The sequence below is a fragment of the Nematolebias whitei genome, chromosome 12, assembly GCF_014905685.2.
Source record: "Nematolebias whitei isolate Nwh7 chromosome 12, NemWhi1, whole genome shotgun sequence".
Classification (NCBI taxonomy): Eukaryota; Metazoa; Chordata; class Actinopteri; order Cyprinodontiformes; family Rivulidae; genus Nematolebias; species Nematolebias whitei.
The window spans coordinates 38,415,964-38,431,863 of record NC_056509.1 but is presented as its reverse complement, the minus strand read 5'-3'; the positions used below and the strand labels follow the sequence as shown (position 1 = coordinate 38,431,863).

General features: G+C 37.1%; 1 protein-coding gene across 1 annotated transcript in view; it reads right to left on the bottom strand.

Annotated features, from left to right (window-relative positions):
* Window positions 1-15,900, bottom strand: part of ppp2r5a (protein phosphatase 2, regulatory subunit B', alpha isoform) — a 54,959-nt gene that overhangs the window by 27,337 nt on the left and 11,722 nt on the right. The window contains exon 2 of the mRNA XM_037685898.1: window positions 3,403-3,599. Coding sequence (XP_037541826.1) covers window positions 3,403-3,599 — 197 coding nt within the window. The remainder of the gene's footprint in view (window positions 1-3,402; window positions 3,600-15,900) is intronic.

The window sequence follows — 15,900 nt, the reverse complement described above, 5'->3', positions numbered from 1 at the left end:
GTCATTATTGTACTGTGGGAGGACGCTCAGCAACTCAGAGCACCAGCTATAAACACATATCTGCAACATATTGGCCAAAGATACTCCGAAGGTGCAGGATGAGTTGTCAAACATCCTGTTGTGTAACATGACTCCTGCACGATCAATAGAATCATTTCAGAACCCAGTTCGCTGCATTCAGGAGTCTGATAACACTTGTGCTTGTGCATCTACGATGCATCCGGAAGGTATTCACAGCGCTTCGCCTTTTCTACATTTTCTTATGTTACAGCCTTATTACAAATTGTATTAAATTAATATCTTTCGTCAAAATTCTACACACAATACCTCATTATGACAATGTGAAAAAAGAGAGATTTTTGCCAATATATAAAAAATAGAAAACCAAGAAATCACATTTATGTTTCACAGCCTTTGCCATGAAGTTCAAAACTGCGCTCAAATGCATACCGTTTCCACTGATCATCCTTGAGATGTTTCTACAACTTAAATGGGAGTCCATTTGTGGTCAATTCAGTTGAATGGAATTAATTTGGAAAGGCACACATAAAGGTACCACAGTTGACAGTGCATGTAAGAGCGCAAACACCAAGCATGAAGGCAAAGGAATTGTCTGTAGACCTTCGATACAAGATTATGTTGCGGCACAAATCTGGGGAAGGATACAGAAATATTTCTGCTGCTTTGAAGCTCTCAATGAGCATCATTCATAAATGGAGGAAGTTTGGAACCACCAGGACTTCTCCTAGAGTCCTAGTCCTAGAGCCGGACGTCTAAAATGAGCGATCGAGAGAGAAGGGCCTTAGTCAGGGAGTTGACCAAGAACCTGACGGCCACTCTGTCAGAGCTCCATCGTTCCTCTGTGGAGAGAAGAGAAGCTTCCAGAAGGACAACCATCGCTGCAGAAATCCACCAATCAGGCCTTTGTGGTAGAGTATCCAGATCAAAGTCACTCTTTAATAAAAGGCACATGGCAGCTAGGGGTGCACCGATATATCAGCCTCGATTTCCTTAATTTTGAGAAATCGGAAATCGTCCGATACTTGCACGAGAAACCAATTTTACTGATTTTTTTTTTTAGTTTTAACAACAATTGTTTGAACTTCATTTATGTTTCAGAGCACCATCTCATGGCCAGTTAAAACAAGTTTGTACTGTTTCTAGGATATTGTTCAAGGGTATGTTTTTCAATAAAATAATATTGGAACATTGAAGGTGCACTGTGACCTTATAACACCTGACAGTGTCGCTTATAAAACAAAATAGGTATCGGCAGGTTAGACTTTTTAGAAATCGGTGATCGGCCAGAAAACTGCAATCGGTGCACCCCTAATGGCAGCCCGTCTGGAGTTTGACAAAAGGCACCTGAAGACTCTCTGACCACGAGAAACACATTTCTCTGGTCTGATGAGACAAAGATTGAACTCTTTAGTATGAATGCCAGGCATCATGCTTGGAGGAAACCAGGCACCGCTCATCACCAGGCCAATACCATCCCTACAGTGAAGCACGGTGGTGGCAGCATTATGCTATGGGGATGGTTTCCAGAAGCAGGAACTGGCAGACTAGTAAGGATTTAGGGAAAGATGAATGCAGCAATGCACAGAGACAAACTGGATGAAAACCTGCTCCAGAGCGCTCTTGACCTTTTTCATAAGGACAACAACCCAAAGCACATGGCCAAGATCTCAAAAGAGTGGCTTCAGAACCACTCTGTGAATCTTCTGGAATGGCCAAGTCAGAGTCCAGACATGAATCTGATTGAACATCGCTGGAGATGTCTGAAAAGGTTGTGCAGACGTCCATCATCCAACCTGGTGGAGCTTGAGAAGTACCAAAAAGAAGAATGGGGGAAAACTGCCTAAAGAGGTGTGCTAAGCTTGTGGCATCACATTCAAAAAGATTTGAGGCTGGAATTGCTGCCAAAGGTGGATCAACAAAGTACAGTATTAAGCAAAGGCTGTGAATACTTGTAAATGTGATTTCTTAGCTTTCTATTTTTAATACATTTGCAAAATTCTCAAAATCTTTTTTCAGATCGTCATAATGAGATATTGTGTGTAGAATTTTGAGGAAAGAGGTAAATTTAATACCATTTGGAACAAGGCTGTTCCAATGAACATGTACATATTCTTGTTTAATTTGTAAATACAGATGAGAATAAAACAATGTAAAAAGTTTTTTTGTGTGTTTGGTATTTAACCAATTCGGATAAAATGTGGAAGAAGTGAAGCGCTGTGATTACTATCCGGATGCACCGTAATTCAGTCTAGAGATGCACCGATCCGATACCAATATTGGTGTCGGTCCCAATATCGAAAAAACTTCTAGATCGGGTATCGTGACAATGTAACCCATCCATGACTGGGATGATCTATTCACTCTAATTCTATGCTTTGTGCTCTGAGTGACGTCACGTGCTAGCGAACTCACCACACAGATGGTTTTCAAAATGGAACAAGAGAAAGGCTAAGACATCTGGAGCTATTTCACACTACCTCAGCCAACACATTCAACAGCTACGTGCAATACGTGCACAGCGACAGTTCCAGGGGGTGTCACTAAAACTTCCAGTTATAACACTACCAACTTAATCAAGCATCTCCAGAGATTTCACCATAAAAAGAGCACGATGAGTTTGTTGAACGGAATTCTGCACTGTTTTTCTGTATCAGCCGATACGAAGCCTCAGACATCGGTATCAGTATCAGAAGTGGAAAAAAGTGGATCGGTACATCCCTAATTCAATCATTGAATCAGGTGTGGTGGCGAAGGAAACAAGTAAGGCATGCAGGATACTGGTCCTCGAGGACCAGGACTGGACACCTCTGCACCAAATAATTATCTAGCAAATAAAGTTAAAAATCAACAGGATCAAAGTGAGGCAGGCAAAGAAAAATATATAAATTTGGCGCCATTGTTGTCGTTTGTTGTAGGCTAGATACACAAAAGCAGTGTATTTTTTTTTTTAACCCAAAATCTTCATTTGTGAATTGCACATACATACACTAAAATTTGTATTTAGAAATGCAGTTATAAAAATCTCATCCACATAGTTTGTGTGGAAAAGGCATTTTTCTCAGCATAGGTTGAGAGGTAGAGCCTAAAAGATTAAGAGGAGAACACAGACTCATATTTTAAATTAATTGAAACTTTACAGTGTGGCTCTCTGAGCTACAAACAGACGCAGTATGAAAGGTAAAGCTGCTAACATGTTCCACACATGCTGTCGACAAACACTTTTTTAATCTTGCTCAAACACACAGGAAGTTATGGACTCACAGGAAAGCCCTCTTTGAATCTTGCAGATGCCGTTTTGTGTTTTGCCTTGATTTCTTTGCGAAATCAAAGACTTTTAGACAAACTAATGCTGCACAAACGAGCTTTAAAGCAAATCCTCACCATGTTGATGATCTCAGGGTATGCAGCCTCCACCAGTACCCCTCTGTTAGTGGAAACGTAGTCCACCAGCTCGTTAAGGGTCGCCCTCTTCACCTCCTTGCTCTTCAGGTCCGCCACCGAGTCGATAAAGTCAAAGACTGTGCAGCACTGTTGGAGTTTTTGGGTGAATAGCTCCTGCTGCTCTGTGGTGGGGGCATCTGGAAAAAATAAAAACAAAAAAGAACAGTCATTCACTATGTGATTTATTCCACTACAGAAAAAAGTGACAAATATGAGAAAAATAAATGCGTTGATTTTTGTTGTTGGTATTTAACCAATTCGGATTAAAAAAACATACCAAAAAACACCAAAACAACCTACAATTATGTGACTTATTGCATAATAATGCTCAATGAAGAGGCACACAAAGGTATTCTCAGCTCTGATTATAAAGCCTTTCATGAATCGGTGAGAGCGTTCAGGGTTATCAGGCTCGTCAAACTTAATCTGAGCTTAGATACAAACAGCGTATGGCAGCCGTGCAGAAATATATTGACACACTGCACAGTGATGCTGGGTTCACTGCTACAAACGTACTGCTCATCTGTTAACACAGGTGGTTTGATTTGCAATGGCTCAAAAACCAGATTCTCTAGTTCTGGGGTTACAATAAAATACTAATTTTATTTTTACCACAGCTATTGGCACTAAAGACGAAGAATCTTCATTGTGACCAAAATTAACTTTATTTACCATGAAATAAACATTTTCAATCAAATTTTAATTCAATTCAGTTTATTTATACTGTATAAAGAGCCAAGTCAAAACAGAAGTCATCCCAGGGCACTGAACAGAAACATTCATATAATAATTTAACATTATTTATCTGAGGAGCAGACTGCTTTGAGTTTGACTTCATCGCAGACTGTCATCTTGAGCAAGCATGAAGGCGACAGTGGAAAGGAAAAACTCCCTCATGAGGAAGAAACCTCCAACAGAACCAGGCTCAGGACAAGCGGCCATCTGCTTCGACCGTCTGGGTTTGGTAGGAACAGATACACAATGGCAGGTCGAGAATCACATGTTAAGACAGAAATAGTATCAAATGAAAACTATTCAATTTTAAAAATTCATTTAAGGAAAATAGGTCAATTTTTCCTCTAGTAGTCTAAGCTTATGGCAGCATAACAAGCCAACCCTAACTAGAATTTATCAAAAAGGAAAGTCTTAAAACTGTACAATGTGTCAGTCTCACGGACAGAAACTGGAAGTTGGTTCCACAAGAGAGGAGCCTGATAACTGAAACATCTTCCTCCCATTCTGCTTTTGGAAACTCTAGGAACCGCAAGTAAGCCTGCAGTTTGAGAGCGAAATGCTCTGTTAGGAAAATATGGAACAATAAGATCTTGAACATAAGATGGAGCTACGTTGTTGAGGGCTTTGTAGGTTAGAAGTACGATTTTGAATTCTATTCTGGATTTGACAAGGAGCCAATGGAGAGAAGTTAAAACTGGAGAGATATGATCTCTCCCACTAACTCCAGTTAAGACTCTGGCAGCAGCATTTTAGATCAACTGAAGACGTTTTAAAGAAATATTTGGACACCCATATAAACCAATGCAATAGTCCAGTCTAGACATGACAAATGCACAAACCAGTTTTTCCGCATAATTTTCAGATAAGAGGTTTCTAATTTTAGTGATATTACTCAGGTGGAAGAAGGCGGTTCTAGAAATTTTTTAATGTGGGGGATAAAAGACACGTCCTGATCAAAAATAACACCAAGATTTTTAACATTAGAGCTGGAGGCCAGATTAATGCCATCCAAGGAGGGAGAAAGACTGAAAAATTAACTCTTAAGATGCTCAGGTCCAAAAACTAAAACCTCAGTTTTGTCTGTATTCAAAAGCAGAAAATTTAGGGTCATGCAGGTTTTTATGTTTTTAAGACATTCTTGTAGTCTAACCACCCGCCTCTTATAGAAGAACTTGTAGTGTTTTTTAAATAAATAAAGAAAACAGTAATAAAAGATGTTTAGATGCAAAGATCTTTTGAGAAAATGTTTGCGATAACAGACATAAAACTGTGACATTAGCACATACAAAGTGAATCAGCTCCATCTTTAAAAACCTTAAAAAGGTACTCATTGCCATGTGATCAAGACATCTTAAATAAAAATTCAAACTGAACTGAATTCTTAAACCAATAGTTAATGTTCCCTCAAATTAAAACCTTTGTAAGTAAAGTTTGTGAGCTTAGGTCGTAAAGGTTAGGTTGTAATGCAGAAGTGTTGTCGAAGCGGTATGCGTATTTCTTTTTTTTTTTATAATATTGAGCTCTGTCTTTGTGATTCCACCACCCTTTTTGATCCCTGATATTTATTCCCGACTTGTCTTACTCGATCTCTCTCTTCTATGTTGTTTAGCTGCAGATTCACTCATAAGTTTCCATTTTCTGACTCTACATTTGTCGGATTCCAATAGATTTGTTTACCTACACAGACTAGGGCCAGCCTAGTGTATGTCGCTTCTGTGGCTTGAGCTTCCACTGGGTTTGTGGACCTGCATTTCAGTACATCTGTAAAATTACTGGAGTAAACCCTTTTAAGCTGTGCCCTGTGATATAGTTCAGAATAACCTTTGTGATTTGGTTTAATTGTTTGCAACTCAACGACACGTCGAGTAAATCACACTCATCTCCACTCTGAGCATCCAAATTAATATTAATCTTATGCAAAATAATCAGTGCACAAAGACGCTATGCAGGCCGACTTGAACTTTAAATACTTTTACTTCCAAAGTTTAAGTTTGCTCTCTTGCCATAGTCGCTTCCTGTTCTGATAAGATGATCAACCCCCCTTTGTATTGAACTAGTCGTGCTTCCATGTCCTCCGAGAACTTTCAGTCTGACTTCTCTTTGATCACTGTGCCGTCTGCTCACTGGAGATGCACAGCTTTCTCAAAAGATGAAATATATACAACTACAAAAACCACTAGCAACTCCAGAACAAGCTGAGCAAAAAAAACAAAAAGTGTAACCCAAAGGGAAGTTTTCAAACATCTTATAACTCAATACATCAAAGTAAAACAGTGATTATAGTATCCTGATCCTACACCCGTTGTTTTTCTGATAAAATTTGTCTTTTTTTTTTCAGTCAGTGGAGGAAAACTATAAAATTTTACTTGATCCCACAGAAACTCATGATCATCAACGTGCTTTGATGGGAGTTTTTAAAAGGAACAAGCAGGAAATGCAACATGGAGGGAGAGAGGATAAAGATATCAACAAGTATGTTTATTAAAAATGTATGTGCATTACTTCCTTAAACAACAATAAAAACAAGGTAAAACTACAAACACATGAAGAGAAACTGTTATTTTGTCAAGTGAACAACTGAGTTTTAAGCTAATCTTCCCAAAACAGATTGTAAAAAAACATCTGTGTCCTCCTGGAAGGTCAAAATATGCCATTTTATTAAGCAGAACCAAAGCATGTGTTAAATAAAGAAAACTTTAGTTCCTAGTTTTATTTTTTAGAAAAGTAGTTTTGTCTTTGTTTCAGCCTTTAAAATCATAAGAACGCTTGCGCATCAACACGCCACAGGTGTTTTACATTTCTAGGCGAGAGGGGTTCTGGTGCAGTTGTTTCTTTTTGAGCAATATTAGAACAGTCATTACACCATGAAACGCTGAGGGAAAGATCTCTCAGTCAGGCACAGCCAAAAAAAAAAAAGCATTGGTAAACGAGAAGCCTCACAATCTATTTCACACGTAGGGAAACGTTCCAGCAGTGTCGACAGCTGACGAGGCACTTATGCAACTGAACCTGCGAGGTCAGACAGCGGCTGTTGTTTGAAGTAAACTCAATATGTGAGCGTAACGTAACGAGCTGGTCTGTTAACGCACCAGTCTGCCGTAATGCCAATTTTCCAAAGTATCACATCTCAGTGGATTCCAGGCTGAAAGGGCAGACTGAATACCAAACTGGAACAAGGAGGACAAAAGTGCCTGTGACACCCCTGCAGCCATGTTAACATGACACAAGGATGGCTCACTTTTCTTCCCTGGAAGAGGTGTGTGGCAGGCATGTGTAGGGTTGTGTGCCAGCACTTGGGGCTGGTGTGCTAGATTCAAACAGTCAATATTTTCTGTTTTTTTTTTTTTTTTGTGAAATATAATCCCCCGAGAACACATTTACGGAGTGGTTTAACCATGTTCTGAGGTTGGTTTCATGGTAAAATATACTCAAGACGAAGATTAAGAGACTCTCCAGGATGAATGATAACTATGAATCACAAACTCATGGCTCTAAATGTAAGAAAATGAGGGGAAAAGGCATCTTCAAACATCCTAATTATCATATTGAATGTAATTTATTCAATAGGCACAAAAACACTGTATAAAAAAAATGAAGTATTTGCAGGTTGCCTGTAAACGTCACAGTCACAAGTCATTCAAGTCCACAAATTATTCATTTTTACACTTTTCTTTATGTATAGGTTTAATATATATATATATATATTTATCAATAATGCATAATTTCCAATGCATTTATCACATGGAATGATCATGCACATGAGAAATCACAATTCATCTTTCATTTTCTCCATAAATTTCAAAAATTTCAGTGAGCTCTTGGTGTATGTTGAAGAAAATCTTTCGGGGCCGGGGGGGGGGTATCTTCTAGAGAAAAGAAGGGTGGTCCTTTTAAATAACTCTACGACATGAAGAAGTTTTCCCTGATGTGAAGCTATTTTTGTCTTTCACATAGAGAAGATGCATTAAGAGCACAAATTCCTCGGGGGTGCTCAGCAAGGGAAGGAAAAAAGGAAAATATTTCCACTTGAACTAAGGAGAGATAAATGAGAAGAAAGAAAACACAAGAACGAGACTAAACATAATTAATACAGCAAATCCTCAAAAATACTTTTTATTTTAAAGCAACAAGAGATGATGCTAATTTGCAAGAACGACTCCCACATCTCCAGAGCAGAGCTTCAGGAATCACTTATCCTACTACCTACAATATACAACTGAATAACCGCACATGAGCACGAGCTAAAAGTGTCTCAGGGTTAAAAGGAGACAGAAGACACCTAACATAATCACAATATAAATTTAATACAATTACACCTTAGAAACTATTCAGTTTGTCAACATTTCATAAAGGGTCTAACCGGCACCTCTTTTGATCTTTGGTATTTTACAGATGAAGCATGGAGTATAAAAGCCTCTATGAGAGGAAATTATAAATGGCACTAGAGCAGGAAGCTTATTACTTTCACTATTCGTATCTTACTTTTTAAATATCTAAGACAAAACTAAATAAAATAAATCAAAAAACTAAATAAATCAAAGTACAGTGACACAAAGTACCATATTTATACTATAGCTTAACATACAGCCAAGATTAACGTGAACAGGAGCAAAATACAAGATGAGCAGAGATTTAAATAAATTTATTTTGTTATATTATAACTGCATAAATATACTTATAGGTTTTGCAAATGTCATAAAGAAGATTGATCCAAAGTTTAGAAAACGTGGCAAACTCAAGGCCCGGGGGCCTAATCTGGCCCTTGTTAACAATATGGCCCCAAGATGATATTTTAAAAGTAAAATACTTTCATTGCTTCTCATTTTGCTTTAAAACTGAGCATACTTTAGTAAGTGCAGACTCCTCATAACAGTTGGCCAATCTCTAAGCAAAGAAAAATGTATTAGAAATTTTCTGTAATCTTTGAATTTGTGATGTGGAAAAAGTGAGAGAGCATCAAATGAGACTGACAAAACTCTTGTTGAACCAAGAAAATATGTCGGGTATCTAATGTGCTGACTGAAACTGGACCTTTATTTAAAACAGTTTTGAATTTTGGCCCCCTTCTGTAACATCGTTTGACAGCTCTGGTTTAGAAGCCACATCTTTTTAATCGCCTCTGTACCCAACTACAGGATAAGATAAAATGACCCTGGACAGAAGGGTTGGAGAGCTCGGCCACTACAAAAAGAATTCAGTGTTTCTTGATTTAATATATACATACCTAGGCCATGCAAGGTGTTTTATGTAAAATATAAATAATTTTGAATTTAATTTGAGTCCAATAAATGGAAGAACGTGCAGTGATGAGGTGCTGCTTTTGTTTATGTGCACTGCAAAAATAGTCATAATCGGGTTTTTTTTCTTCATATTTTGTAGCATCTTAAGTTGAGGTCAGAGCGCCAAGACTCCGCCCTTGGCTGCCACCCATAGCATCTGACCTGCATGGCCCCTTCTGCAAGTGGTGGGCCCACAAGAAGGCAAATCCATGTAGCGAAATCGAGCAGAGACTGACCAAAACGCATGGGCAGAGGCCTGGCTCCAGGGTGAGGCTCAGGTAACCCTGGTTTGGTACACCTGGGACAGGTTGCAAGTTTAATAAAGATATTATGTCTAAACCAGTTTTCAAAAAGCTGGTGACCAAAACAAGATTTAGTTTTTATTTGATGAACCTAAGGATGAGGGAGCATGCAGGACGGAGCAGGTGGACATGGCTGACATGCGACAGAAGTATAGCAACAGGCGCAAAAAGCATACGTTTACAACAGTGAGACCTGCTGAAGTGAAACATGGTCTGAAGACTGAGGCACCAGACTGGAGGCTGAGCTGGAGTTGGCAGAGAAGATGATGCTGAGATATTACTTTATATTTTTAATCGGAGTGACCAGAATGGACAGGATTAGAAATAAAATGGACAGATAAGGCAAGAGAAGCCACGTTGAGATGATCTGGACATGTTGTGGAGAGAGATAGACATATTGGGCAAAGGATGCTCAATATGGAAGAGGACGACCTCAGAGAATCTTAATGAATGTGGTGAAGGAAGACAAGAAGACGGTTGGTGTGACAGCAGAGGGACCAGGAGGCAGGGTGAGATGAGGCAGATGATCTGCTGTGGTGACCTCTGAAAGGCGAATGAACATAAGAGTGCTAATAATAAAAATCTGCATCCTGTCGTCGACTTAACTGGTTACAACTATCAATGGGTGTTTAAATGGAGGAGGAACATCTTACAGTCTGGTCAAAGTCCAAACACGAGTCAGGGTTTAGATTTTAGTAGGGGGAAAAAAAACAGGCATAAAATGACTAGAACAGCCTCTTAAAAAATGTTAATATTACAGGAATATTCGTCATGAGACAAAGATCTCATCTGGCTCAGCTGATTATTATTTTATCAGAAAAATGCCTACTTCTTTCAATAAGATATATTTTAATCCTCAATTTGCACAAAGTATTACAGAAAAAAACTTTAAAAAATGTTTTTTGATGCAAATGAAATAGTTCCAATTATTAGCAATTTAAAAGCTATAGACAGTCGACACAATCTTAAAATACAGATTTATCAGTTTTAAATGTGTTACATTTGCAAATGTAATATAAATATATAAATAAATATGATAGAAATATAAACTGTGTATGGGGAAAAAAAAAAAGATTTGATGACAAAACAGGAAACATGATCTCTAAAACCACAACACTGAGGAGAACAGAGGGAACAAAACAGTGCTCACTAACCGAATCACTAAAAAAATAAAACAGCTTCTATACAGTAAAGGAGGGTTTGAACATTAATACATTTAGATTTTCTTTTTAAATGTGAGAACAAAAAACAATGATTATAAAAACTAAATAGGTCGATGTGTTTGTGTGCACAAAAACTGAAAACTGTTTTGCATAAATCCATAGAAAAATTGTCTCACATTCAATTTCAAAAACTTTGAGGTAAGTGGTGGTTTAAAAAATACTCTTTATATAAAAGGTGCTGTAATTCTGAGCAAATAGCTCATAACTAAACACATCACAGCTTTACAAGTTTGACAGTTCTTATTAGTAGGGAACCATCAATTCTTAAAGGTACTGAACCAACCAGGGGTTAACACAGACCTTGTAGAGCTCTGTGGCGAATCATTGAGGCTTTTTACGTTGCAGCAATCCGACACGTTTTATATTTAAAGGTTTAGCATTCTTTGTGCCGTTGGTTGAAGTCGTCTTGATCAAATCTTAAAAATAATATCGCATGATATTGTGAGAGGTCTCGCTCAGAGTTTGTGTTGGTAATGACTCTCAGCTACTACCACATCCAATTTTAGCTCTGTATCTGCAAAACTGACTGAGCTGTAGACATTTTTGTGCTGGCTAATGTCAATTGGCTGCGGCAGTCATCTTGAATTGGGATGACATGAAAAGCTAATCAGTTGTAAATCCGGTGATTACTTTTTAAACGTTTCATCAAAAATCCATTCTGTGGTTCCGAGATAACATACAGACACGCAAACGTGGACAAAATGCATAACTCACTGTCTATGCCTTTCAGTGGCACTTTTTAATTATGAGAAAATCTGTACAAATCACACCAAACACCAGTCCTAGCTTGTCATCTATGAATGGATTAATTGATTACAAAACAATTTAGGATAATACACTAACATTATACAAAAGAAAAGCCCAACATATAAATTTCAGAAGGGTTCCTTGTTTCATAAGCTCTTCAACCCATTCAGACCTGATGAGTCCCCTGTGTTGTATAAAGTCTACGCGTGTTATTCAAAATAAATACACACTTTGTTGTTGTTCATAACTGCGGTTGTGTGAGACTGAGTACAGACAAAGCCCCGATGATAAAATTGAACATTTAATAAAGACAGCGAGGACACAACAGTGCACCGAACTGAAACTTTACCAATAGTAAACTGTGTACTGTACCAGTCGATTGTGAAGAAATCATCAGAATCACCACTGTCATTATCCCTGATGTAAAAGTCACTCAGACATTATTAAACAAGAGCCTCATTTACGTTTTGGCCCCACTGTGTTGCCACTTCTGCTTCTGTCAACTTAAATTGTTCTAGAAAAGACAAAGGCTGAAGCCACTTCCTGTAATTTCTCACAACAACAAAAACCACTGAAACTGCGCAAAGACCAACAGCATGGCTGAAGTGTCCGAAACGTTTCGCTAAATAACTTTCACAGCAGAACAGAATTAGGACAGAATGCAAATATTTATGGACAATGTTTTATGCCTGAGCTGATAGGACCAACTTTACGCCAGCTACAGTCACCCATAGGTCAAAAATAATAAAGATGACAAACTGAAAGCAAGTTACTCTCAGTTAAACTTTTACGATCATATATCCTCAAATCTGCAGCTAATTAGGAACAAATCTTTAATTTGTGCCATAATTCTGCATCTAAAAAAAAAAAAACAGAGAAACTGAATATTTAAGAACGAAATCTTTAATTAACAAAACTCAGTCCTGCAGAGCTGAACCTCTCATCTCTCAATGAATGACTGCAGGGTGGTAAATTGTGAAATAAAACTTTTTTTAATTCAAAACATCCATGCAAGCAGACGGTTTTCTCAACTGAATATACAGATAAGGAAACAATTATTATGGCTGTAAAAGAAATCAACTGTGTGCGTATGAAATTACCATCAGTTTTCCATTTAAGGATTCGCTCTGCTGCCTCACACTGCTGACAGAACAAACTTTCAATTCTCTGTGGGAGAAATTTTAATTTTTTATACTGATGCAGGAACAGATTTGAATGAGGCGTCCAGTTTAAAAGGTCATTTTGCAAAAAATAAAAAAATAAAATAAACTGATGTACTTTGGTGCTTTGATAGTATAATTACTAAAGTCAAGTATTTGACCAATATTTGCATTTTGAATACTCATGTCCAAAAGCTGCAACATTGGATACCTTTTAAAAACAGGAGTTGCAGTTTTATGAAGTTACATAAAAAGTCCTTTAATGCTTTGACAAATCTAAAATGCTAAGCCCAATGGTCTTGCCCTAGTCATTGTTTAAAATATAATGAATACATGCACATTTAGCCTGTACGGAGTTCAACTTTCCCCTCGTTTGTTTTGGTCGCTCTCTTTCTAGTTCTATGAAACGTTGAAAGGCAGAAGTTAAACATGCAGTTCAGTGAGAGTTGAATTCTGAGACTTATTTTTTAAAACGCAGACGAATCAAGCTTTACAAACAACCTCAAAACCGCCCCCAGAAAACTAGCTTTGAATCTGCTGGGAAAGGAGCAAAACGCTTAAGTCATAGCTAAAAACAACCAGGTTGGATTAAACAATGCACGTGGGACTTTTAATTAAATCATTTAATGATAACACCAGTTTACATAACAAACACCCACTTCTCCAACAGCTTTCTGCTCATTTGGCAACAGAGATAAATCTGTTGTGTGTTGCCCTGGAATATTTGCTAAAGACAAATAAAGGCAATCTCAACTAAGGATACTACAGTAATATTAATTTCTTCTTCTAATTTCTCAACAACTTTGCCCCTGACCTGTCTGGTGTGTTTCTTGGTCTTCATGATGCTGCTTGATCACTGCAGCAAACCTCTGAGGCATTCACCATATTTATAGTAAATTACACATGTGTGCTATTTAATAATAATAATAATAACTTTTATTTATAATGCACTTTACATTCACAGTGAATATCAAAGTGCTTTACTAATTCTGTGACTTCTCAAGATAACTGGTTGCACTGGAGTGGGTATCAAAGGGCATGAATACAACTAGTGTGCCACATTTTTATGATTTTTTTAAATTTAAATAATAAAATAAAATGATAAATAAAATGGACCCATGTGTCTTTTCCTTTCACGTCACAATCATCCGCTACTCTGCAATGTACTACCACATAAAATGTCAAACTGTATATTTGAAAGTTTGTGGTTGTGACAAAATGTGACAATGCGTGCAAAGACTTTTCGAAGCACCATATTTGTGTTTTTATCCCAGTTTGAAACCGGTTTAAATACCCCGCTTCTAATTTTCTTTAAGAATTTTGACAGAGAAAAACACAAGCGACCTAAAGAAAAAACTAAACTTGTTTTTGTGAATTTTCCTGTACTTCATGGGGAAAAACACCCCTCATATTTAGCAACAACTTCCAGAAAACCAGCTATTAACTTACACTTGGAGGTGACAGTAAACACACTCGAGTCTCCACGTCTGCAGGACTTCTTGTAATAATGACTTCACTGCTTTGGGCTTCATTTTTGTCTGTTAGACATAACATCAGACTCAAGACACTAAAAATGTTGAGCGTCTTTCTATATGTAGACGATGACATGCAGGGGAAGAATAAAAAAAGGTCAAACTACAGCTGCTTAACAGGTTAGATAGGATTCTTCAACATGTCGGCGTTTTAGATTCTTATCTTCGTGTTTGTTTCGACTGAACTAATGCTGGCAAAATAAAGTAATGAACAGAGAAAAGGCAGCTTAAAGTTCAACCGCAGGAATTTAAATGTAAAAACAAGCTGGAAATGAAAAAGAGGGACTACGGAAAAGGCTAACCAAACCCACGGTTTTAGACATGTCTGTAATTATAAAGCTACCAAACCGGAGACCTGTCAAGGCTCAAAATGTGTGAGAATACCTTGGAGACATTTTACTATCACCTTGTTTTGACATGTAGTACAGTAAACCTGTTAAATTTAATTGGAACCATTAATTTGCCTCCAATAGAGTTCGTTGAATCACCAATTAAAGTGTTTATTTTAAACACTGTAAAAGGAGAGAGGGTTTTAAATCATGCCAATATAAAAAAGCACAGCAGTGCTGCAGTGATTTCATACATCAAGACATGAATGTTTTTATATGTCATTCCAAATAACTACCTATATAAATACAATAATACATATAAATATATACCTACATAAAAATGTGTCATTTTGGCCTTAATTGTGCAAGTGATAACTTTACATGTAAAAATCATGGATGTGCTGTGGGTGATTTAACGTAAAGCCAAAACATGTCATTCGTTATGCAAGATTTTTTTTAAATTAGAATTTCATCAGATTTTGACATTTAAAATGTTCTCTCTACAACTCATTTGAACTCATTCTATCAAATATGAGACTTTGCAAAGCTTTTGTCATTGTCCCAATAAGGTGAACAAGAAAAATATTGTGCAATATTTATCAGGGTTTTATCATAATAGTATATTTAGGATCTCTTGATGTTGGGTAAAGCAGACAGGTGATGGATATTTAATATTTTCAAAGTCAGACAGCTCTTTGAATGACCTCTGCTTGGTGATCAAATATATTATGCAAGAATTTAAGATAAAAATAAGACTTCTGATCAGATTGGGGAGTTACAGAGTAGTTCAAGCAATGTCAATTTAAAAATATGTCAACATGTTTGTTATAAAATGTGAGATTGGAGACGTTTAAGGTGGCAGCAATCATCATCCAGTCTGAAATAGGGTAATTCAAAGAGCCATCTATAACAGGCAAGATATTAATTGTTAATAGTTTTTCCACAAAATCACTTCAGAGCTCTTAATTACTTTAATGAATGTGTGCCAAGGGACTCTAAATCAGTTATATTTTATCTAAACTTAAAACTGTAATGTGCTATTTGTCTTTTATTCTTGTAGTTTAAAAAATGGCAAATATACTTTTAAGGACTGTAATATACATAATTATATATATATATATATATATATAT